We start from the raw sequence: 24,527 nt of genomic DNA, 5'->3' as shown, positions 1-24,527 counted from the left end.
ATGCAAAGGACTCACTAAAAGGATCCACAGGCCATAGGTCGAGATTATCAACCGTCTCCCCGAGCGCTTTCCAATAACGTGAAAACTCTGAAGGATTATATGTTTTTTTTATAATCCCTGATGGCAGTGAAAGTAGAGAATGTGTGTCAGTGGTTCAGGCCAAGGTCATTTGTAGCTTATCATCAACTACGCCAAAAAACAGCACACCGCTACGTTATCTTTGAGAAGATCTTTCTCGTATAGTTTTAAGGAAAGCATGTGGAGCTGAAACAAATAGCTGGAATAAAACAACGTTCCTATGCAAAACCCTGTTAAAGAACAGTTCTCAATTAAAAAAATCCAAAACATATAACGCAATAGAGTAAAAAGGCCGCATTTGGCCCTTGAGCTATATTTTGGTCACCACTGAAATTTCTGCATTCTCTATAATTCTGCTGCATACAAACATTGGTAACTCTTGAAACTTTTCACAATATAAATTTACTGCTTGACAATAAAGAAACTCAATGAGTAACTTTTTTATTTCAGCAACTATTTGACAGCTCAGATATGAAACAATCAAGTCAAGAGGTTTAAAAAATGTCAATGTCTTTAATCCTTGTGTTGAAGTGGGTCAAAAATCTATGAAATTTATGTCTGCATGATGTAAAAAGAGAGGTTTACAGCACCAGGGAGGTGACCTTAGAGATTAAAAGATCAATGAAATGCAAACCAACTTGAGATCAAATAAAGTGCTTAAGCATCTATACAAAAGACTTCTCTGTTATTGCATATTAATCCCTTGGGAAAAATGCATAGCAAATAATCTTAAATTTCATCTTTTGCAGGGATTTAAACTTTTCTGTAAGGCGCTTGAGGCAGATTCAATTTGAAGCACATACATCCAAGCATGCATCCCTCTTATACAGACACAAAAACATCAGCATTAAAAAGTAAAAGTTCAAAGATACGTGGTGAGGATGATTATTAAAATGCAGATAAGGAGACCCCTGGCAGAGAACAAACATGGTTCTTGTTGAAACTCCTGAGAGGAATTCCCTGTTTATCTGTCAGAGCGCAGACTGAATGTCAACTATGTGGGTAGAGATATGTGCATATCGTATCCTGTCCCCGTGCAGCTGAGACGGAGCCCACACAGGCCGACAAACACTGATTGATTGGACAGGATTTCTGTCACAGAGCCAGAGTGTTTCCTCGTATCAGAGCAGAAAATAAACGCCGTCAAGTGAGAAAACAAACCCAAGGCATGAAACCCCAAACATTGAAACTAATCTACACTCTTCTCTCAACGCCACCATATTTGTTTTTAAGGCTTTCTGTCTCAAATACGCTCTTACTTTTGTCATATGCCGCTGATGCCATCACCTCTGACCTCTCTGTAGCCTCATGGGCCTCATTACCCACAATGCACCTCTCTTCCACCAACTATCATGACAGTAACGTGACCCCTGCTGATGCTGGAGACGCCCCGACTGCACACACAAGGTCTGATGTATGAGCTTGCGCACACATACAGCACAAAACACACAAAAATAAACAATCCCTAATGTGAGACATTGCTCTGGGTTTCACTTCACTACAGTCGCCATGACGCCTGTGCATGTCAATCAAAAGGGACACACTCTGAGGATAGGAGATACGGACAGGGGTCAGAGCCAAACTCATTAATCATCTGTTCGGACTCTTTAACACTGAGAACCTGATTCCAAGAGGTGAAAGAGAGCAAAACTTAACACCATGCAAGATAAATACATATAAACAGTATTTTTACAAAAAAAAAAAAAAAAAACAGTTAATGGGCCTCATTCACCAATATCCTAACATTTTATTTAATTTGTTATGAAAGTTCCCGAGAACAACCTGTATTACCTAGTGTTATGGTATGAAATTATCCCGGCCCCTATTGCTACAATGATAAAGTCACAAAGCAGTTAATCTCTGAACAGCCCGTTGTTAGCTGATGTCGCTGCCTTTATTGAAAGTTAACGGCCAGATAAATGCTCTGTTTTGTTCATTGTGAGTCTAAATTTGTCAAATCCATCAGACACATTCGTCTAACTATCATTGAAAGCATAACATCTGTGAGATTTGAGCCAGAAAGTGGACTTCTGTCTCTCTGCTCTGGCACAGAGCCAGTCAGCAGCACTCTGACTAGAATCAACTGTAAGGTCAGGGGGCAGGCTAATTGCCGAAGTGCTTGTCTATCTATCTCTAGAGCCAGAGACGCAACAAACATCTTACCTGTTGAGGGTGGGTTTTAATCAATATTCCACTTTTCTAGTCCTGGATGATTAAAAGAAGCAAATTGTAGCTTTGTCTCTCTCAAAGCAGCAAAAATTCAATCCCTCATGTCTGTTAGCGCTGCAATGCTAAGTTCTGTAAAGTCTCTGATGACTTTCTGTTCCTGCCAAGTCTGTCATGACATAAATTTGATTGTTTCTTTGGTGGCTTAAAAAAGGAGTTGTAACATAGCAGAATAAGAGACAGATGATTAGTCCTTTCAGGTTGTAGCATTTTTTAAATTTGAGAGGATCGTATTTTCTCATGAGTGGGCCCACACCATCCTAAAGCAGATATTACTGCCTCTTCTTTTATGATTTTGAGGCTTCATTTTATAAACTTAGAGATTTTTTCATGACTGAAATTAGGCCTGGTGTTTCATGACACAGTGGCCTTTTTAAGACACACATAAATATAGATTTTTTTATCACTTTACAGGGACTTTAGTGACAACTCTGTAGGATTTTATTAATGTTGCCAGCATAAAATGCTGGGCAGCAGAAATGCATCATGCTAAACCTAATAATGTAACATACTGAAGAAAATGAAACACTTTCATCTGTTTTCGTCTTTCGTCTATTTTCGTCTATCCGTGGGCTGGGTGGGAGCTTGGGGTATGATGAGTATTGGGTGTACTTGGGACATGGTGTATTTCTTTTTACTTATTCATGTATGTATTTGTGACCAGTATTGGTCAAAGAGACATTACTATCCTGGTTTTGACTGCTATTTCTTTTGGCCGACCATCTATCCATCCTTTCTCTGATATTGCTGCTCATGTATGCAAATAATTCCTCTCTCCTGTATATGGATTGCTAATGTGAAACAACGCTATGTTCATCCTACTTGTGAATTTCAGTTAGAATAATAAAAAACTGATCACAAAAAAATTGTTGTGGATGAGGCCTGTAGAACCTATCTCTACGGTTTTTCTCCTGCTAAAAGGTAGAGAAACATCTCTCAGAATGCCAGCTCTCCAGTATAAAATGTTTGCTTTTGACTCTGTTTGTGCACCTGAATGTTTGTGTTATGTACGTGGATAGGCTGTATGTTACTGCTACAGCAGAAACAGTATATGATTACTTCTGGGTGGCTGTGGTTTGACATACTGGCTGGAATCCTGTGGGAGACATTCCCAGAAGTCCACTTTTATCCCAAAGCAGGAATGCAAATAAGCAGAGTGAATGCTGATACAGGATTCATACAGACCAACACCAACACGCTCATTCTCGCTCTTATCTTACCTGCTGATCCGCTGGTCATTCTTGCAGCAGCCTGACATGGAAAAAAAGAGAAGAAAATAAAACGTGAGTACAAAAACATGAGTAAGAAAATATACAAACACTTAGTGGATTCACATGAACACTGAAGCTTTGAGGAATGTAAACTCAATATCAGCCAAAGGGCAATGACTCTGTTTCCTTCACACACACTTTCCTTAGACAGAAACAGCTGGGAAAAGGATAAAAAGATGATTATTTGTTTCAATAATGATCCAAGATTTACTCAAACTGAACAAAAAATGAGGAGGTATGTCTTGTACAAATTGGACGATGTCCACGTTATAAACGATACTGAAGCCCTTTCATAAAAACAGCCTAAATAACAATAAATGATGCCATTAATTTGGAGGAAATTGGAGAGGATGTTGCTGAGTTTGTATGTTTTGTGTCTGTGAATCTGTGTATCTGTTACTCCAAGAGTTAGTGAGCTGATTTTGAAAAAAAGGGAAGGAGTAGGACATGACTGAGGAATATCAAAATAGAAGACAGTAGCCGTTGTGAAAAACAGTAGCAGTGAACTCCACCAGACTCAAATATTTAATACCTAAAAAAAAATCATGCAGGAAATTAAAGCTTACTCCCAGGAAGTATAACACAACACAAACACTGACTCCTCCAAGTGACCCAGAACTTATGGGAATAGACACATCATAAGACCAAAGAAAGTTAACGGTTTATTTTCTAACCACTGACTGAAAATGTATCCTGACATAGACAGAGATCATGAATGTGACCACTGTGACTGGAAAACCCCTAATTCAACTAAAGGTCCTCCAGAGATGGGATTTACTCCTGGAATTTTTCAGCTATAAAGAAAATATATAAAAAAACATGCAGGGGTTTTCCTCTGTGTTGATATAATTTACTGTAATGCACTAAATAAACAAGACATCAGACCACAGTTAACTCATTTGAAATAGTTACAATACAATACAATAACAACAGCAGGTTCGTTATTATATCTTATTAAAATGGCAGCAGCCTGCCCTCCTCCACTCTGGCAGGTGGTGAAATACCCACTTTAAGCTTGCTACGATGGACTTTTTCCTGCTTACCTTGCTAACAAGCTGGCAGTTCACTGGTTTTATGAAAATGATGAAAATGTGGACACATTTTTCAGACCTGTTTATTTTGTATGTACTCTAGACCAGTGGTTCCCAGCCTTTGTTCCTTAGGGCCCCTCATGCATATCTAAAGACAAGCTAGGCCCCCCACCCCAGGACCCACTTGGAAAAATGAAAAAGTTTAAATATTTTCATTGACAAAATCCCAACATAATAAGCCCACTTAATTAATTGTCAAAATATCTATATATGTCTATCATTATGATGGCATATTAGGGCCACTCTAAAAATATTAAAAAATAAAAGGGATCAGTTCATTTTTGAGGAGAGAAATCACAATTTCCAAATTTAAAAAGTTTAAATTTGTGAGGAAAAAAATTGAAATTTTCTACTATAAAGCTGTACATCAGAAATTCTGAGCTTAGTTTCTTGTATTTATACAACTTTGTAATCTCACAAATTTCATTATTTTTTGTCAAAAAAATTAACAGCTCCTCATTGTTTTTTTGTCTTATAGGGTGGCCCTAATACGTCATTGTATATAATGTTTCCAATCATGATTTTAAAACACATATGTGCATCTTATTTTTGACACATCACAGCAGACAGGGTCCTGTGACATAGATGTTACTTAAACTTTCACAGCCTGTAAAAAAATGCTGACAAACAGCTATCACAATAAAAAATTCCACTTCAAGTAGTCAATAAAAAGGTAAGGGCTGCTGTTCAGTATAATCAGAAGCTTAAAAAACAGCAGTAAAAAAAAAACATACATCTAAAAAAAAGAAGAAAAAAAAACCATTTTTCTGATACCACAATCAGAAAATGTCATGCGAATGCTATAATTTTAACATAAACAATAAAACAAAATTTGAGAAAAGATACAAATAAAATTCATCCAAAAGCATCTGAATTAATGACATTTTCCTATAAATAAACAAAATATATTCTATATTTGGAGCAGAAGAGTACAACATGCATCTGGACAAGTGTGTGCAAGTGTGTGTGGAAGTTTGGACAGCTGTACTTTATCAGTCACGGTTAGGAGAAAATAAACCCACTCCTCAGCATCAGTCTGATCCCACGGCCCCTGCTGCTCCCTCTCTACACACACACCCACACACCCCCACACACACACACTTATGACTTATAATCCTGACACTCCTGGATAAACTGTACACTGTTCATCACTGTATTCTGCAGGGACATCAGTGGAAACAGAGCAATGACTGTAAAGCTGATGCAAATTTACCAAACCCTTATCTCTGGACAGCACTGACCGTTGAATATGTTCAGCTTTTCTGAGAACAAAGGGGTGAGCAAGGCAAAGCAGGATATACAGTGCCTATAAAAAGTATTCATCTCTTTGGATGTTTTACCCTTTTACTGGTTTCATAAATCAACTATGGTCAAAATAATTTGGCTGTTTGACCAAAAAAAAAACACTATTTAATGTAAAAGTGAAAACAGATTGAAATAAATAAAACAATTTAATAAAATAGTCTCACAATTAGTGGAATTGGGATCACCTGAGTGCAGTGAACTTGTTTTAAAGTGGTTGTGGTATAGATACCTGTGTCTGGAAGATCCAGTCACTGGTTAATCAGTATTCCTGGCTACCATTACACCATGAAGACAAAAGAACACTCCAAGCAACTCAGAGTAAAGGTTGTTGAAAAGTATAAGTCAGAGGATGGATACAAAAAAAAAATCAAAGGCACCAAACATCCCCAGGAGTTTAGTTAAAACAATCATCAAGAAATGGAAGGAATATGACAAACTGCCAAGAAAAAGACTAGTGAGAGAGGCCACCAAGACAAATATGACTACTCTGAAGGAGTTACAAGATTCAGCAGCTGAGATGGGAGAGACTCAGCAGACAACATCTGTTGTCTTGATTTTCCCCAGTCAAAGCTGGTACAGAGAAAGTCATTGTTGGAGAAAAATCATTAAATCTCAACCAGAGTGCACCAAAAGACATATGGAAGACTCCATGGTCAAGTGAAGAACAGTCTTTGGTCTGATGAGACCAAAATGGTGCTTATGGTAATCAGACAAGATGCTTTGTTGGTCACCAAACATCTCATGAAATACACCATTCCCACTGTGAAGCATGGAGGTGGCAGCATCATGCCGTGGGGATGCTTTTCAGCAGCCGGCCCTGGAACGCTTGTAAAGGCAGACTAGAATGAACACAGAAAAACATACGAAAATCCTGGGGGACAATTTTATTCAGTCTGCAGAAGGTTTAATATCCAGCATGACAATGACCCAAAGCATACAGCAAAAGCTGCACAGAAATGGTTTAAAGACAACGAGGTGAACGTTTTGCAGTGGCCGAGTCAAAACCCAGACCTCAATCCAATAGAGAAATTGTGGTTGGACTTGAAAAGGGCTGTTCACTCTTGTTGAAGTGTCCAGATGTGCAAGCCTGATTGAGGCCTATCCACTAAGACTCAGTACTGTGGTTGCAGCTAAAAATTGCTCATTTTAAGGGGGTGAATATTTATGCAGTTGTTTATGTAATCTTACACATTTTTATTTAATTAACATTACTTTGTAGAAATATGTTTTCAGTTTGACATCAAAGAGGTTTCTGTATTTTTTGGGTCAAAAAAGTCAAACTATATCGACCATGATTGTTTTATAAAATCGTATATACTGTATCTTTTATATCATACCATTTGCTTCATGCTTCAATATACTGTGTGTTTTTATTTGTGCCAAGTTAGTAACATAATAAAAATATGATTTAAAAGCCTAACAAGGGGGTAAGGACTACCAATTCCCCATGGCTAAAAGTCTTGTACACAGTGCATTGGTTGCACTCTAAATAGATGCATCAGTGCCTATGTATTGTCCCTGACAATTAAATAATAATGAATTGATAAATATAATACACCGTACACATACTTAGCCGTGATGTCTAAATGTTTCTTTGTTTTTTACCTATAAACCACTTAAAAAGTTATGGAGAAGATATAGGCTTTAATAGAGATAAATAATGGCTAACTTACCTATCTGCTCAAGGTCTGTTTACCATGTCTTTTTAGATATTTCAGTTAGGTTTGGTCAAACTATGATTTAAAAAGTCAGGAATTAACTTTAATGATGGCCTAAAAAAGTCACTAACAAGAAGTGTTATAGGTTATAAAAATACAGAGATTAATTTCCAAGATAACTGAGCTTATTACAAAAGTCATATAATGATATTATTGTTACAGGAATCACACTTCCAGTAAACGATTACATTTCTGCAGGCTTTTACTCTTTTCTTAGCTCTATCTGTCTGACGTTTACCTATGTCAGAGAGCTGTATTTGTGCTTATTTTTGTTCTTGCTGCATGCTGACACAAGGAAAAAAAGATGACCTTGCATTCTGCTGGACAGAGCAGCGTGGCCTCATCCTTTTACTTTCACCTTATTTACACAACAGCAGGGGACATGCAGCCTGGACCAAGGCCCAGAGAGAGAGAGAGAGAGGGAGCCATGTTTGAGAAAGGGATAGAGTAAATTAAGGTTTTTAAGGAAGAAGTCAGAGAGAATGTCTCAGAAAGATTTGATTTGCTGTACAGAGATGGGTTTTTTAAATCACTTTTGATGAAATATTACCAAAAGTAAAAGTGATCTGTGTGTTTCTAAAGAGAGAGTGGTTAGGTAATGTTCCCGAGGCTTCAAACTGCGAGTTTCAGCACACTCTGTCTAAAAAAACTCATCAGAAAATACGTGTGAGACTGAGGTCCAAATGATTAACAAATTGAGTTGGCTGACCATTAAACTTTCTTTAGACGTTTCACTGATCTCCTCTGATTCATCAAACTTGTCTCTGGAGCTCCTGTCTGCCAAGTCAGCTGAAAAGTGTTAGATTTGGCATCATTTAGAAGGAATGTCTGCAGTTTTAAGTAGTCTGACTAAACTGAGGTTCAGTCCCGGGCATGACAGCCTTTCGTTAAAGGGAACCTGGTGTGATTACTGGTTAAAAAAACAAAACACTAGGCTAAGATGGTTTCTTATTGGAGAGGCTGCAGATTGCAGCCCAGTCCATGCTGTGATAAAAAAAGGATTCAGGGCAGAAGTCAGAGGGGTTCAGAGCTGTGTCTCTGGAAGTTTTCAGTCTAATTTTGTATCACATGTAAGGAATAGTCAAGTAAACATACACATAAGACAAATATAATTGGCTATTGCAACTATGTATATAGATATATTTAAGATAATACTATTTTTAGGTTTGTATCAGTTAGAAAGCTAGATAGTTAACAACCAGTGATTCGTGGAAAAGGAGTGGGATCCCACAAGTGTGCACTACTTCCCACTTCTTCTCAGTTGTGTAAACTTAATCATGAAGTGATTGACAAACTTTTTATTGTTTTTTTTGGGGGGGGTTTTCTTTCTGTTTTGTGTAAAATTATTGCTTTCTATATCACTGGTTCCCCACTGGGTCCAAAAGAGACCTTTTCAGTAGATCGAGAATGTTTGCCCAGGAAAAAAACGGTGCCATAAAATCTGAGAAGATTAGTACCGTTTGAGGTCCAACACTGTGGTATTTTAAATTTCAAAAAATAAGATGGTTGAAAAATATCAGAAATTTGCAAGACAGTCTGGCAGCAGCCTGTTCATCTCTCTCACAGACCCTTCATCTAAGAAGCCATATATCTCAGATCAGAAACACGCACTAACATTTTCAGAATACAATCAGATTTAACTTCCGTTAAGGGTTAGGGTAAGGGTTGAGGTAAGGGTTAGGATACCAAAAAAGAGAAAACATTTCAGAAAGCAGATTAATTTGTCTGCTTACAGGAAAAAAAGCTCTTCCTCCATGGGAACATTCTACCACAGCAAGTGTAGCTTACGTAGCTCTGTTAGCTATGTAAGCTACGTAAATAACATTGCTGAAGCCAAGTCACAAAGCAGCTACGTATCTACATTATCTACGTATCTAAGATAGCTTTAGCTAAGTTTGCTAAAGCTAATGTTGCCAAAGCTAACTTAGCTATAGATAATGTAGCTACATAGCTACAGCTTATCTCACAAAGCAGCTATGTAAGTTATGCATTATCTACGTAGGTATGTTAGCCTTAGCTACATTTGCTAAAGATCATCTTGCTAAAGCTACATGTGCTTACGCATTAACGTTAATTACTTAGCTAGTATTGCTTTGTTAGCTTTAGTTAAAGCTAACAAAGCTAAAGCAGGCTACAATTTAATCCTGGATTAGACCTCTGACTTTTTTCTCTATTTTATTTATAAAATGTTTGCTCTTTAATATTTTCAATGTGGCAATTTCATGAATGCCACTTCCAGATTTGTTTTCTTTTATTACATTTCAGTTCAATGTAATTCCGTACCTACAGTAACACACTGTGGTCACTGATGTTATTTTTTAATGCTTTATCCTTTGTTGACCTTTTAAATTTATTTGTAAAATGTTAAACAGATTTTCTTAGTAGGTAGTATTTTACTAACTTAGTAGTTAAACTCTATTTACTTCAGTCTTCTGTTTGTTTGGGCATGTTGTTTTAATCTCCCCTTAAATGTTATTTTAACTTGGGTAAAGCACATTAAATGTCTTTAATTAAAACAAAGAACCTTGTTTGTCTCATTTTGAATGGCTAGATACACAACAAAGCTCAGACTTTCAGCACTGAACATATTTCAGGTGGCTCACCCTGGCCCGTCGAGCATAGAGATGTACAGGGGAAGAGAGGGACGAGCGGATCAGTGGTCTGCTGCGAGTCAAAGGCCGAGACGGACGCCTAGTCAGTGGCTCGGGTTTGTCTGAGGCTCTGAAGATTCCCTGAGACTGATTTGGTGCTCTGCTTGCCATCCTTGCTGCAGCAGTGACGCCCTGAGGAGGAGAGAGAAGAATGAGTTAGAGAGGATGCAGAAAAAGGCGCTTGTTATGGGCAAACACATGACCAAGCTGACCTCGGGAGGAGCAGCAGACAAAGACAATGACGTTACAAGGTTTTACATGTTATCTTTCTAGTAATAAAAAGGGGTGGCTGTCTTCCTCTACATGATGTTTTTTCTCATGTAAACATTCTGAAATCTTTTTAAATACGACGTCAGTGTCCAGCCTTTTCATCTTCTGTATTTTCTTCTCAAATTAGCTCTCAAAGTAGAGCTTTCCAGTGCGAAGATGCAACATATATTTAAACACCTTCAGTAATTCTCTGTCTCTCTTTTTGTGTCTTACCCTTATGTCTGTCTTCATGTCTTCTGCCTATTCAGTACGTCTCTTATCTATTTGGTTTCTGTCATATTAAGCGGAGCTGCTGCTGCTGGGGAGTTTTCAAAGATATAAGACACGGCTGATGATGTGTCCGCCCTTCTCCCATTCCCAAAATTACCCCTGTTTTTCAGGCCGTTCTCTCTGCATGTCCGCTAAGTGACAACTCTGGAAAGTCCAACGTAGCTTGACCTCATGACCGAACTACTGTACTGGCTTCAGTGGGAAGAGCCGCCACTGTGCCTCCCGCTCTCCCCTCCCGTCACACGCTAAGCTGATAACATGGGAGTGTGTGTAAGTGTGTGTGTGTGTGACTGAAAGAGAAGAAGGAATGGCATGAATTTCTGTAAACAGCATGTTTTTTTTTTCTAAACCAAGAATCCCATCCTGAAATGCTAACACAAAGAGACTTATTTTCTCTTCATCACAACACACAATGAGTGTCTGTGAAGAAAATTCCCTCTCTGACCCTACAGAGTATTACCATCATAGAGATGGCATGATACTGTTTCTAATTCTCTAACTATGTGGTCATGGTTAGATAACAAGCTCAAGGACGCCGTGTCCCAAAAACAAAGTACAGCTCAAACTCAAAGTCCGCCATGAATTGTTATCTGAATTATTAAGTTTATGTCAGCTTTTCTTTCCAGTTCTGATTTAGACACATAGACGTTAGCACTAGCAGTAACCAAATGCTCCTCTGCCTCGGCCCACAAGATCATATCATATTTTTATTATAACTGGCCTAACAGTATGAAGTCTGCAGATTTCCTCCAGTATAAAAATGTAAACTTAACCTTATTGATTTAAAACATCCTTGTTAAGTCATTAACTTTTATAAAGTAGAGTAAAAATAATTGTAAAAATATCCAGGAATGTGGGGAAAGAAATCAATTTGTGTTTTCATTTCATATTTTCATATTTTCAATTTTGCATCTCACACTAATGATTTGAACTTACGATTTTCACTTATTTCATTTTAACTCATAATTTCAAATTTAAACTCATGATCTGAAGCTTTTATCTTATATATTTTCCTTTTAAACTCCTTGATTTTTTGTTTTGACCTTTTGAATTAATAAGTATGACTTTTTTATGTAAGATTTTGAGCCTTTAAACTTTATCAATCTCAAAACCATTTATAATCAGTACTTAATTGTTCTTTTCCATAATTTGTGCCTAGTGAAAATGAGGTTGACAGTTTGTTGACCCTGTTAGGCTCTTAGGTTAGACCTAAGTTCAGAATCTGGCCCCTGCTGTGATTGAGTTAAAGAGGTATTTTTGGAGTGGAGAGGGCTTTTTCTGATTATTCTTTAAGATGAGCTCATGACTTTATGCCATTTTTTAAAGTAATACAAGGAGACTATGTTTGGTGTAATTAAAAGTAAATAGTGTTTATTTTCATTTAAATATCTGACTTTCTATCTGCCCTGCATTCAGCCCTGTGCGTCTTTTACTGCCAATAAAAGGAAAAAATTCACGCTTTACTGTGTTGGCCGGAGCTCCTTTAATCTTTATTACCCTATAAATATTTGACATTTTTTGGACAAACGCCCCTTTGCTCCTCCTGCGTTACACACAAAGCAGCTGAACTGAACTTTTTTATTGATCTTTTTATTGATCCTCATATTGTGCTGGATTGTGTGCTTCACAGTGATGACTCAGTCTTAATAAATCTTTTTAGTGTTACATAAAAAATACTTGAGGGATGTGAACAGAGAGCTAAAAACGTCTATTTTGCTGCTGTTTAAGGGGTTTTGCACACAGTTTGATTAAGATTAGCTTAAATGCAGCCTTTTTTATGAGAATTCCTCCAGATCTGTGCTGCTGGTTTAAGAGCTTTTTGAGGTTACCAGATTTACACTTTGTAAGCATAAAGGGGCAGACTGAAGGCCTTGTAAGAGGAGAGCAGCACAGCAGCTATTTACTCACTCCATCCCTCTTCCACACATTATGTTAAATAATCCTTTAAAATAACAGTAGGCTGGTGTGATCTCAGCTCTTACTATCTGTGGTTTTAGGAGGATTAATGCAGTTTCCAGATGGATGCCATACGAGTCAGAAGCCCCCTGATTTATAAAAGGCTTTAATGGTGGAAAAACAGCAGGCTTGGAGGCAATCCAAACTATTATTTTTAATTAATCTACCCCATTTTAAAGCCTGGAAACACATTCCCCTGAGTACGCTCTCTGTCTAACATGTGTGGTGAAGTGTATGATGACTCAACGGATCATCCTGCAGGCAAAAAAGGTAAAGTGAGAAAAAAACACATTACCAAAGCTGTGCTTTGGTACTTGATAAAAATACCCTGCAGTTAAATCAAAACAAAATGCATTTATAATGTAATATTTAAAAAAATATGCCTTCATGGTTTGTTCAGTCCAAGTACAACATCAGCAACACAATAAATTAGTAAGTTAGAAACCAATATTTCAATTTAAAGCAGTGATCCTTTACCACAGTACACTTTTCACTTTAAATGTATCCTTCAAAAAGGAAGTTTCTTCCTCAGTGAACAAAGATGAAAACTTCCAAATGATTCAGTATTTTAAAATCTCAGCTGCCCTCTCATATTGTCATGGTAAAACAGATGGTGAAAAGCTACAATGCCTATAAAAAGTATTCACCCCTTTAGATGTTTTACCTTTTTACTGATTTTATAAATCAGTCATGGTCAATAAAATTTAGCTTTTTTATTTAAAAAAATACAAAAAACCTTCCTTAATGTCAAATTTAAAAGAGATTTCTACATAGTAATGTCAAACAAATAAAAAATGTAATCTAAAATAAGTGGCTGTATAAATACCCCCCCTTTAAAGTGCCTGGCCTGGTGCTAGTTGTCTCAAAATTAGCGAAAATGGGATCACCTGAGTGCAGTGAATGTTTCTCAAGTGATGGTAGTATAAAGACACCTGTGTCTGGAAGGTGCAGTCACTGGCTACCATTACACTATGATGACAAAAGAACACCAGAGGCAACTTAGAGAAAAGGTAATTGAAAAGTATAAGTCCAAGGATGGATACAAAACAATTTCAAAGGCACTGAACATCCCCAGGAGTTCAGTTAAATCCTCATGGAAGAGATAAGACACGTGTAAATCTGCCTAGACCAGGCTGTCCTCTCAAACTCAGTGACATAAGGAGACTAGTGAGAGAGGCCACCAAGACACCTATGACTACTCTGACGGAGTTACAAGCTTCAGCCAGTTGGCCCAGATTCTTTACCAGTCAAAGCTTTATGGGAGAGTGGTAAAGAGAAAACCCCTTTTGAAGAAAACACAATCTCAACTAGAGTTCACCAAAAGACATGTGTAGGACTCAATGGTCAAGCGGAAGAAAGTTTGTTGGTCTGATGAGACCAAAATTGTGCTTTTGGCCATCACCACCAAACACTGCATATCACACCAAACAGACCATTCCCGCTGTGAGGCACAGTGGTGGTAGCGTCATGCTGTGGGGATGCTTCTTAGCAGCTGACCCTCGAAGGCTTGTAAAAGCAGAGGGTAGAGTTCATTTATCCACACAGACTCAGTGCTGTGATTGCAGCCAAAGGTGTATCTACTAAACACTGACTTGAAGGCGGTGAATATTTATGCTGTCATATTTTTATTCAATTAACATTACTGTGTAGATACTACTAATAATACTACTACTACCTACTTTTTACTGTATATGGAAAACAACTTCCTCCCTATAGTCATTGTATGTGCCATCAGTTTCTGTTGTTAGTGAGATAATTTGTTTGTTTTCATCCCTAATCTTTTATTTTGCTCCTACTAAAGTTCTTTAGGTTCAAGCCTGTTCAGACTCAATTCAATTGAAACAACTTTATTAATTCCTCTAGGAGTGACTGGTGTGGAGCAGCTTGTACATAAAAACACAACAACATGTGTAAACTAAAAACAGATATTTAAATTCTGACTTCACTTACATTGGTGCTTCTCTGCTCCTCATCAGCTTTGGCTACATCTGGGAGGGAGGATTTAGCATCCTGGACATCCTGGACCCTGTCATTGAGGTGATCCAGCTTTTTCATCAGCAGAGTCATGGAGTCACATGCAGCAGCCTGAAAGACACACACTCATATAAATATGGCAGAACACATTTTTCTCCCTCATCCACCTACTCCATCCACCACTGCCTTAAGGCTCCTTGAATATGAATATTGAGCTTGTGAGCCTGAGCACATGGTGTACCCTGCACTGAGTAGGAGGTGACACCTTATGATCATGAAGCAAGGATGACAAATTATTTGACAGAAGAGTAAAGCCTATACCAAATGTAGGCATAGTTGCAAAGTCTTGATTTATGTAAAACAGCCCTGGAGCTGGTTGTTGTTATGTAATCATGTTTTTAATATCAGTTCATTCATACAGAGCACATGCACATACCTAAGCCCTTTCCCTCCCTTTCTCTCTCCACCCATTGGTCACGGGCTCTGACTGAGACACTTGTTCGCTGGCTTCCAGGAAATGAACAAACTGCTTTGTTTCTGTGCTCCACTGCCAATCCCAGAGTCCCCGAGGCTGATAGCAGCACATAGGGCCCCTTTGAGGAGCCTGAAGTCCAAAAACAGCCCCCTCACTCACATACATACACACATGGACACAAGCATACCCACACCTACCCACCCTCCCACTCATGAACACACACATCAACACACCCTTCAGCCCACTCCCATTCCCCAAAGCCATCATGCTGACCATTTTGAAAAATATCTGCAGTAACGACCCCAGCATTAAAGCCATTTCCTGTGTGTTACGGCCCCCACATCTCCAGATTCCTTCATACTGGGACACAGAGGGCTGTGTATGTGCAGCAGGGTGCTATTTTTACCCTCACTGTGGGGGACGGCGTAAGGGTGAGGGGAGGATACAGGCAGTGGAGGGTTTTCAGTGGCATGAGTGACTGCAAACATGAAAGCATACTGATGCACACCACTGCTTAGACACACGATGGCACACACTTACATTTCCACACAGAGCGCGCTCAAAGTTCATAAAGTATTAAAAGGTCTCTGTCAGAGTATCTACAGAGGAGAGAGCTCTTAATGCATCACTTAATCTCTACTACAAGACCTTTTCATTAGCCTATTGGTCTGAACTGTCTTAAAAGGCCAAAGTAGCCATTATAGTGATAACTATGTCGAAGCATCAATAACTCAATGTGTAAAAGTGCTTTAATTTACTTGCAAATACCCCTGCACTTCTTAGAATCTCAAGAAAATTTCCAAAAAATTGACCCCTGACTTTTTCCACGGCTCCACTTTCACACAGATCAGCGCAGTCAGATGGCACCAGCAGGCCTCAGGAGGCAGACCATGATGTTAAAAGGATCCTGCTGAAGTCACTGCATAATGTATGCAACATACTGAAGATGGGGAATGAAGCAAAAGAATCCAACACTATGATGACAGTTGGTACCTGTATGTGGCCACCAAAGCCGAGCAGCAGAGGTAGGTTAGCAGGTTATCCTTATGTAAAGAGCAGATCAGCACAGTATGTATGTCTGTATCAGACATGTTTATTTGTTCACCCAATGCATAGTGTTGTCATATGAGTAAACAGTACTTGGTGCTTGTTGCTGATCAACAGAGGAAAGTGTGCAACCTTGGAAGGCAAAGTGAGGGAAGCTTACGTGACTCTTGCACATTCACAAACAAATCAATTCAGTCAGGACCACTCTGTTAAGGATTTGGGTATATATATATATATAATATTTATTCATATATTTATATATCTACTATGTATATTTTTTTTAATCTTTATTAGCAGAAGAGTGGCTGTTCTGGGATCCCCCTACCCTTCCACATGCCTATGTGGAAAGCATCAAGCAGGAACAGCACACATTCCCCTACTTCCTGTGCATACAAGGAAGGCCTGAGGCAGGGAGAGAAGCAGCAAAAAGCTCAGAGCAGAGCAGACATCAATGACAACAGAATGGCACTGATTAAGTCAGATGCAGAGTAAAGGAGAAGCTGGGGTGGAGGAGGGTTGCAAAACGTGAGCAGCAAAGAAGAGCAGACTAGAGCAGCTTAAAAAAGGCAGTATAAGGTGTCGGGGTAGCTTAGTGGGTAGAGCAGGCACTCACGAGCAGAGGCTGTAGTCCTCAATGCACCAGTTATAGCTGACAAACTGTTTTTGATGTTAAGAGACACTGCAAAATTGCGGCTGGCATGCAATTGTATTTTGTACATAGAAATGTTATCTGTTGTTAAAATTAAATTTTGTATATGAGTGTTAATGTTTGTGTGTTTTAAAGGTCATTCATTCATGTCAAACCAAAAAATCTGAAAGATTCACTTGTGTTTGTACTGGAAAATAGTTGCCTTTTTTGCTACATGTGCTTTTGGTTCATCCTGACCTCTTGTGGAAATTTAAAGGAGGAACAGGAAAAACAAAATCAGGAATACAAAACTCAGCCACTCTGCCAATCACTGGGATTAACAGAGGGGTAGTAAGTAAAAGGGGCTTATTTAACACAATTGCCCTTAAAGATAAATAAAGATGTTTGAATATGAGTTGTACAGTTAAATTGATTTATAGAGGAGTGGACAGTGAATACGATGAACCAAGGATCATTTTTTATTCACTTTTTTCTGGGTGAAGTTATTTATCCACAACAGGATGTGATTTTGGTCACATAAAAAAGTTGTGAATTTAGTACTGCTCTTAAAGGTGCAGTGTGTAATGTTCAGCCTAGTAGCATTTAGCACAACTAACTTGGCAAAAATGAAACATTAGCGTTTTATTCGTACATGGGGAGTGTCCCCTCTTTGGACTCTGCATAATAGCATTTCTACAGTACCACAAAGTGCAATAAAAAAAACAAAAAAAAACAAAAAAAAAAACAGGGTTTCTTTTTCTTATTCCACTGGTTGCCACTGTTTCTACCAGAGGTGAGCCACACAATCTTTAATCTGATTGTTAGATGATGCACATATTTCCAGTTTTACACACTGCACCTTTACGCTAACAGTTCACATGTGTTTGCTTGTTTACATATCCAGCTCCCAGTCCCTCACCTTGAATAGAGAGCATGGGCTGAACAAAACTGTAAAAATGCATGCCAAAACTGCAGGGCTACTGTACATTCTGAGGAGCTTTCCCTCCTGTTATAGAGCCCATGCCACTAGGAAGTCCAAAGCTATCCCTGATGACCAGAGTCCCGCCTTCTCTCTTGAATACAGGCTGCTGCTATGTGGTCGCAGATACATGAAACCAATGTGATAGAGATGCAAGAGTTCATCTGCCCCGGTTACGCTTGACCTCATTAAAAACTTGATGTGATCTTCCCTCTCAACATCTACATCTGTATGTTGTGTATCCTGTGTATGAACTGCTGACTTTTATTTATTCTCTACTGTCTGTACAACAAATTGCCCCATGGGAATAATAAAAATTTACTTAACCTCAACCAGATATAGTGGATCAATATGTTTATTTTTATTTTTGTAATGCCACAGTGCATCTCTTGCTGTTCTTTTTTGGTCTGAAGAGAAAAAATAGTCTCTCTTTCTAGCAAGGTGTTATCCATTCAGTAGTTTGGGGCAAAGCAGAAGTGTTTAATTTATGCAATTAAAACAAAACTTTGAGGTGGGGAAGCAAAATAAATTGCAATTTTATCATTATTGTAATAGGTGTATTCACAATAAACACAGTTTAAGAGTCAGAATTTATGGAAATAAATTAGGAAAAAACTTTTTTTTGGAAACAAGGAACGCTTTCTCGCTCAGCATGTGCATATTTTGCCTGCCTTGTTATCCAGTCAGACGAAGCTGAAACGAGGCATCTGCTATACACAGATTCACTGCTGTCAGTTTTGTGGTAAAGAAAGGTGCTTTTAGAGTGATTTTTATAAAGGAGAAACATGCTGCAAACTGCTCTAGCTAAAGCTTATACAGATTCTTTAATAGCAGTATATTTTATCCCTCGTCTTATCTCAGTACTTAATGACACTGTTACAGATAACATGTTTATGGTATCATCATAAAAAAAAATCTAACTTAATTTCTCATGGAAACTAACTAACTCACAGCAGTCTGAAGTATTTCACCAGGCCTGTGAGACTAATTTCATTTAAAATGCAGCTGGACAATTTGTTTTTGTCCTCCAAATTCCTCTGATAATTTCATTTGGCTACGTTGTAACCCACATTGTGGAGTGTGACGAAACAGCATGGACCGAGATATTCCAGGAATGTGGAGCCACAAGGAGATCTCTTTGACTTAACAGGTATTCAAATGAGCCCTGTCCTGAGCCTGTCAATAAGTGACTTTAAAAGCTACTTGGTCAAACTCAGAGAAAAACACTGTAAAAAAAGAACACAGGGAGAACAACTCCTTTCATTTCAGTCCAGAGGGCAGAACACTGTGTTGTGCCAGCGGACTGCTGTAAGAACGTGCCAGAGCCTGACGGCTGCACTGACAGGTGTGAGAACGCAGTCAGGGGCACGCTCTCACTGATGGATGCCCGCTGGTGCATGGCATGCTGGGAGCTGGAGATGCCAGGCAAGACCAGAAGAAAAAGAGAAGAATTTATTTTTCTCAAATGACCTGCCAGCATTTACTATTTTAGGGGATCTATATGAGATCATTTCTTTTTAAAAATGCACTCAAAAGAAAATAAACTCGTGAACTCTTTGACTATGAATATTCTGGAGGCACTGTTTTGCAGATAAAAAGCAAACACCCTGCAGACTACATACATGCATTTTTCCATCCATTTATCTTTGAAGAATAAAGCAACAGAATGCAAAGCATGCAAACCAATATATCTTTTCCCAGTGATATTGAAGCAATGGTAAATTCACAAAAACAACCATTTTAATTTTTGACACCCTCTATTAATTTTAAAGTTTTTATAAAGCTGCCTGACATAAGGCAGTGCTCAAATAAAAACAATTTCACAACAACTTGCTGCCCTCTAGTGGTGAAAGTTAAGTTTACGTCATAAAATGGAAAGGTGGTACATGTGTACATCATACATGGGTAGGTGCTGGACATTGAAACCCACTGTTATAAAAAGCTAAGTCCCACTGGTGGACTTAGAGGGGGGCAGGGGAGCGATTGCCCCTCTTGGTGCCCTAATGTCTGAAAAACAGCTGTGAAAGCACCCTTTCTGATGCCTCTATGGACGGATAAACATGATATAGTGCCCTCTTAAGTACCCCTCAGGTGGACAAAATTTGACAAAGAGCCCAAACAAGTAAAAGTGCCCTCCATGTGGGTGAAATTTGATAAAGAGCCCTACTGAATGCACTCTGAGTGGGAAATATTTAACTAAGTGCCCAATTTAGTGCCCTTTAGGACAATATAATTTGACCAAGTGCCCTCTTAAGGGGTCAAATACAGGAACATGACTGCAAGGATCCCTTTGAAATGGGCAATACATGATAAATAGCCCTCCACACTGCTCTATCAGTTGAAGAAAACCTGAGATGGCACAAATTCAATAAAGTGCTATAATGTCCTTGGTATAAAGTCAATTTTCACCAACATCCATGCATCTTTGTGAAAATAGTAGTTCATAGTTCCTCATCTGATTATTTACAGAGTTCTAGTAGATGTTATCATAATTTTAAAAAAACCCAAATATTATCCAGGTTTTGTAACTATTTCATGTTAGATATTTGAAAATGATTTTGTGCTGGTGCCCCACCACACTATACATTGAAGAATTTCCTATCACATATTTCACAATGACTGCACAATGAGAGCAAGGCATGCCTTGGATAAATTTTACAGGCTTTTTTATTATGTCCTTTTATTGTATGTGATGAATGATACAAGGCAATAACCATATCCTTAAAATGAGATTAAATAGGCTGGCCTAGTGCTTAAGACTGGACATTTTATAAAAAGTGGATATAGTTCTTTGAGAGCAGACCAGGTTTGAGTCTGACCTGAAGCAGTTTTCCTACACTTTATTTCTCACTGTGTACCAAGTTTTCAACTCCATCTATCTATCCATCTAGCCAGCCAGTCAAAGCTGTTTTTTTCAATTTAAAAAGGAAATTCCCCAAGAAAGTACCAAATTTCCCTGCAGTGTCAGAAAATTGGAGTAAAACAAAATGTAAGCACATTTTTCTGTAATTATATGTTTTTTAAACATGTTTGTGTTGTCCTGTGCCTTTGTTTTATTCCCTTTGGGGTCAAAATTGCAATGTTTTTCATTAACTACATTCGAGTGGTTGGATTTTTTTTTTGTAAATATGGGTTGTGATTACTCTGAAGGAGTTGGTGGTGGATCCTGATGGCTGACTGTTATAAACAACATCATTATTACAAGGATGTAGGCTGTTGTTGTGCAATGCACTCTGGGTAGTGATGTAATACAGTTGCATTGTTTTCCTGTGCAGTGTCATCTTGACAGACTTTTTAATTTTAACCACAGTGCTGTTTTATTAAAAAAGGCAATAAGAAAGAAGTGACTGTCATGTAGATCAAGCTGACTATAATAGGAGAGATGATGGAGGAAGAATAACCCTTAGTTCTTGCTGCTGAATCTGTCTGCTGCCTTTGACACAGGAAACCACCAAATTCTCCTCTCCACACTCTCTGCACTTGGAATCTCAGGGTCTACCCTCCAGTGGTTCAAGTCCTACCTCACAGGATGATCTTTTTAGAGTATCATGGAAGGGAGGAGTGTCCAGACCACATGGTGTCTCATGGGTCAGTGCTTGGTCCCCTCCTTTTCTCAATATACACCACCTCCCTTGGTGCAATCATCCACTAACATGGCTTTTCTTATCGCTAACATGCAGATGATACACAGTTTTTCCTATCCTCTCCACCAGATGACACAACTGTCTCAGCTCAGCTCTCATCCTGCCTTGCTGTTATTTCCAAATGGATGAGGGAACGTCCCTTTAGCTCAACCTGTCCAAGACTGAGCTTATTATTGTAATTTCCATCCAGTCCCACCCACCATGCATCCACAGATCAATATCTGGCTTGGATCAAATAAACTCATGCCCACTAAGCCTGCTCGAAATCTGGATGTCATGATTGATGACCAGCTAACCCTCAAGGTTCATGTGGCCTAATTGCTCAGGTTTGCCAATTTACCCTCTACAACATCAAGAGGATCAGACCCTACCTGACAGAGCAACACAGCTCCTGGCTCTTGTAATATCCCACAATGACTACTGCCAGCTTCTACCCAGCTCTTTGAAAACTACCCAGCACTTTGGTAATTATTTGTTGGTGAAGACAGTTAAATTGATGGTGAAGATCAGAGGTCTTGTCACTTTTATGATTGGTTGTTTCACTGCTGATGTATATCATTTAAAATTTTTAAAAAGTTAAAAAGCTTCTATACATCATGTGCATTGTCTCTTGCCCTGCATGGCAGCACTTTGTTTGATTGAACATCAGCTAAATGACATTGTAACATTGTAATGTTAACTGAATGAAATCAGTATTTTAATTTGCGTGCCTGTCTTTAAAGCTCCATGTTGATTTAGAATCCAGTGTTAAAAGGCAGGGTAAGTAAATGATACCCTGCTGTTGTTTAACAGTAAATGAATGTGTGCAGTGAACAATGTATACCGAATCTCAGCGGTAGTTAATGCAGGACATGGTAGTCGTACGCCCATCGGTGATCAGCTGACGGCCAGCTGATCCCAATTTTAGCCTCCCAGGCCCCACAGTCAATCACAGCCCCTTTCTCGCAACACTGCGGTGTATTTAAATATGACATACTTCTCACTAATCCCTGCTTGCATTAATGCTGATGCAGCACACTGCTGCTGCCCTTCTTCCACCCTAGCCTCCTCCTTTAAAGCATAAAGCTTGTTGCACCCTCATATTCAGATTCATGCTACTGTGGATTAATTGCTTTTGAACTAATGTTATTGTATTCAGTACACACTGTCATATATCGATCCCGCCATATGGGGGTTTCTAGCCATGCCATGCACATGCACTTTGTCTGACACAGGTGGTTTTAGGGAATGAAATAACAATACAAATTTGTAGTCTTGCTGCTGATGAACTTGTTTGACTTTTTACATCATACAAAAGCATCAATATAAGATTTTATCAGTTTGATAAGCTGTGAAAAAAACTCTCCACAGGAGCTTTAACAACTCACTGTAAACTCAAATTTACAAATCTGTAACTTCTGCAGTCAAACAATAGACTTAGTAGAGTGCAGTGTGTGACTAAATGTACTTAACTTCTTCTTTTACTCACAGTTTGACATGTCAAAGATGGAGAAACAAGGTGAAATTAATAAAACTGACTGATGACTGAGTTTGTTGAAGCTGCCTCAGTTTCAGGGTTCTTGTGTTGTGTATGCTGTCTTCACTGTTACACTGACTTACCATTGTCTGTGCTATAGGAAACAGCTTTGCCTGTTGTACAACAATTGAAAAACTACAAGAACTTAATTCTTCTAAATTATTCACACTGTTATCAGTGTTGTGTTCTTCTTACCTGTTCTCCATTGTTCTGCCATGTATCCTCTTCCTCCTGGCTACCTGTGAACTCAGGTTTTTCCTTCTTCTTCTGCGCCCTACTCACAGAGCTGCTAGGCTGGGCATCCTGTCGCTTCCTCAAGCACTTCCTGTTCCTGCTTAGGTTTCTACGGCGACGGCTGACCAGGAATTCCTTATATTGTGAGGTTTCAGGAAAGTCATCTTCGTCGTCATCATCGTCCCCCTCTCCCTCTACAGCAGTGGATGAGGAGGAACCCCCACCATCAGAGCTATCATCATCGTGATTAGTTAGCATTACCTGCTTGTCGTGGCTACAATCATAATCTCTGAACACAATGGCACTTGGTTTGTGTTTTACTATTCTTAGCAGATCCAAAGAGGAGTCCTCAGATACATTCACAAATGTCTGAAGATGGTTGCAGCTACTTCTTTCTGGGGAATCATCACCTCCTTGCTGCTGAGGTAGTATAACTGCACAAGGATTTAAATCCTCGACTTTTTTATGAGATTCACTCTGATCAGCAGTCTGACAGTCCAGGTCTGTTTCACCACTTTCACAGTGTCCATTCTGCTCTACATCCAGCTTAGCTGTATCACAGGAGGAGTTGATCCATCTGTGAGCATGACTGACCGCAGGATCCAGAGCAGAGAGCAGCAGAGGAGCAGGCTCAGACATGGCTCGCTGTTTAAGTCAGAGGGGAACTTGACCATGCAGGGCCCCGAGAGAGACACCCACAGCCAGAGGGTTAATGAGCCTGCTAGACTGCTGCTGAACAGGCAGAGCAGCTACTGGATCTTCCTGCATTACTGGAAAACCAATCCACGATTGTGAAGTCTTTAGATAAAAAACAGCAGAATTTAAACATCTGCTGTAGTTCATATAAATGAAAAAACTAGGTGATGTGAGAGGATGTCTACAGCGCAGGTTCAAATGCCTCAGAAAATCCCTTTAATTCTTGAGCTGCAAGAAACAAAGAGAGACACAGAATGTTAATTTAGGCTATTCTTTAACCTGTAACAAAAGAAAACTGGTTGTGATTAAAAATCTCTTTTCATTGAGCCAAGATGGACAGTAGCAATATTAACAAAGTTAAGACAAGCAATGAGCAGTGATTAGCTCTGAAACTTCCCCAAAATCAGATCCCTCTTCACTCAGAATCTAAATCAGACTCTCTTTTTTGCCTGTGGAGTCCATGTTGAAGGTTGATCTATGACTTCTGATTAAACAGTG

The 24,527-nt window shown here is 38.8% G+C and overlaps 1 protein-coding gene across 2 annotated transcripts in view; it reads right to left on the bottom strand.

Annotated features, from left to right (window-relative positions):
- stard13a (StAR-related lipid transfer (START) domain containing 13a) overlaps window positions 1-23,987 on the bottom strand; it is an 83,940-nt gene extending 59,953 nt beyond the window's left edge. The window contains exons 1-4 of one of the 2 annotated variants that reach the window (XM_041800843.1): window positions 23,295-23,987; window positions 14,787-14,921; window positions 10,293-10,472; window positions 3,525-3,555 (exon numbers count right to left, since the gene is read on the bottom strand). In XM_041800843.1, the coding sequence (XP_041656777.1) occupies window positions 3,525-3,555; window positions 10,293-10,472; window positions 14,787-14,921; window positions 23,295-23,972 (1,024 nt within the window). In that variant the 5' untranslated portion in view covers window positions 23,973-23,987. Of the gene's footprint in view, window positions 1-3,524; window positions 3,556-10,292; window positions 10,473-10,823; window positions 10,882-14,786; window positions 14,922-23,294 lie in introns of those variants that run through there. The other variant, XM_041800844.1, reaches the window with a different exon arrangement.
- Between the last annotated feature and the right edge of the window lie 540 nt (window positions 23,988-24,527).

The sequence above is a fragment of the Cheilinus undulatus genome, linkage group 12 (assembly GCF_018320785.1).
Source record: "Cheilinus undulatus linkage group 12, ASM1832078v1, whole genome shotgun sequence".
Lineage (NCBI taxonomy): Eukaryota > Metazoa > Chordata > Actinopteri > Labriformes > Labridae > Cheilinus > Cheilinus undulatus.
The sequence above is the reverse complement of the archived record's forward strand: the minus strand, read 5'-3'. Positions and strand labels throughout refer to the sequence as shown.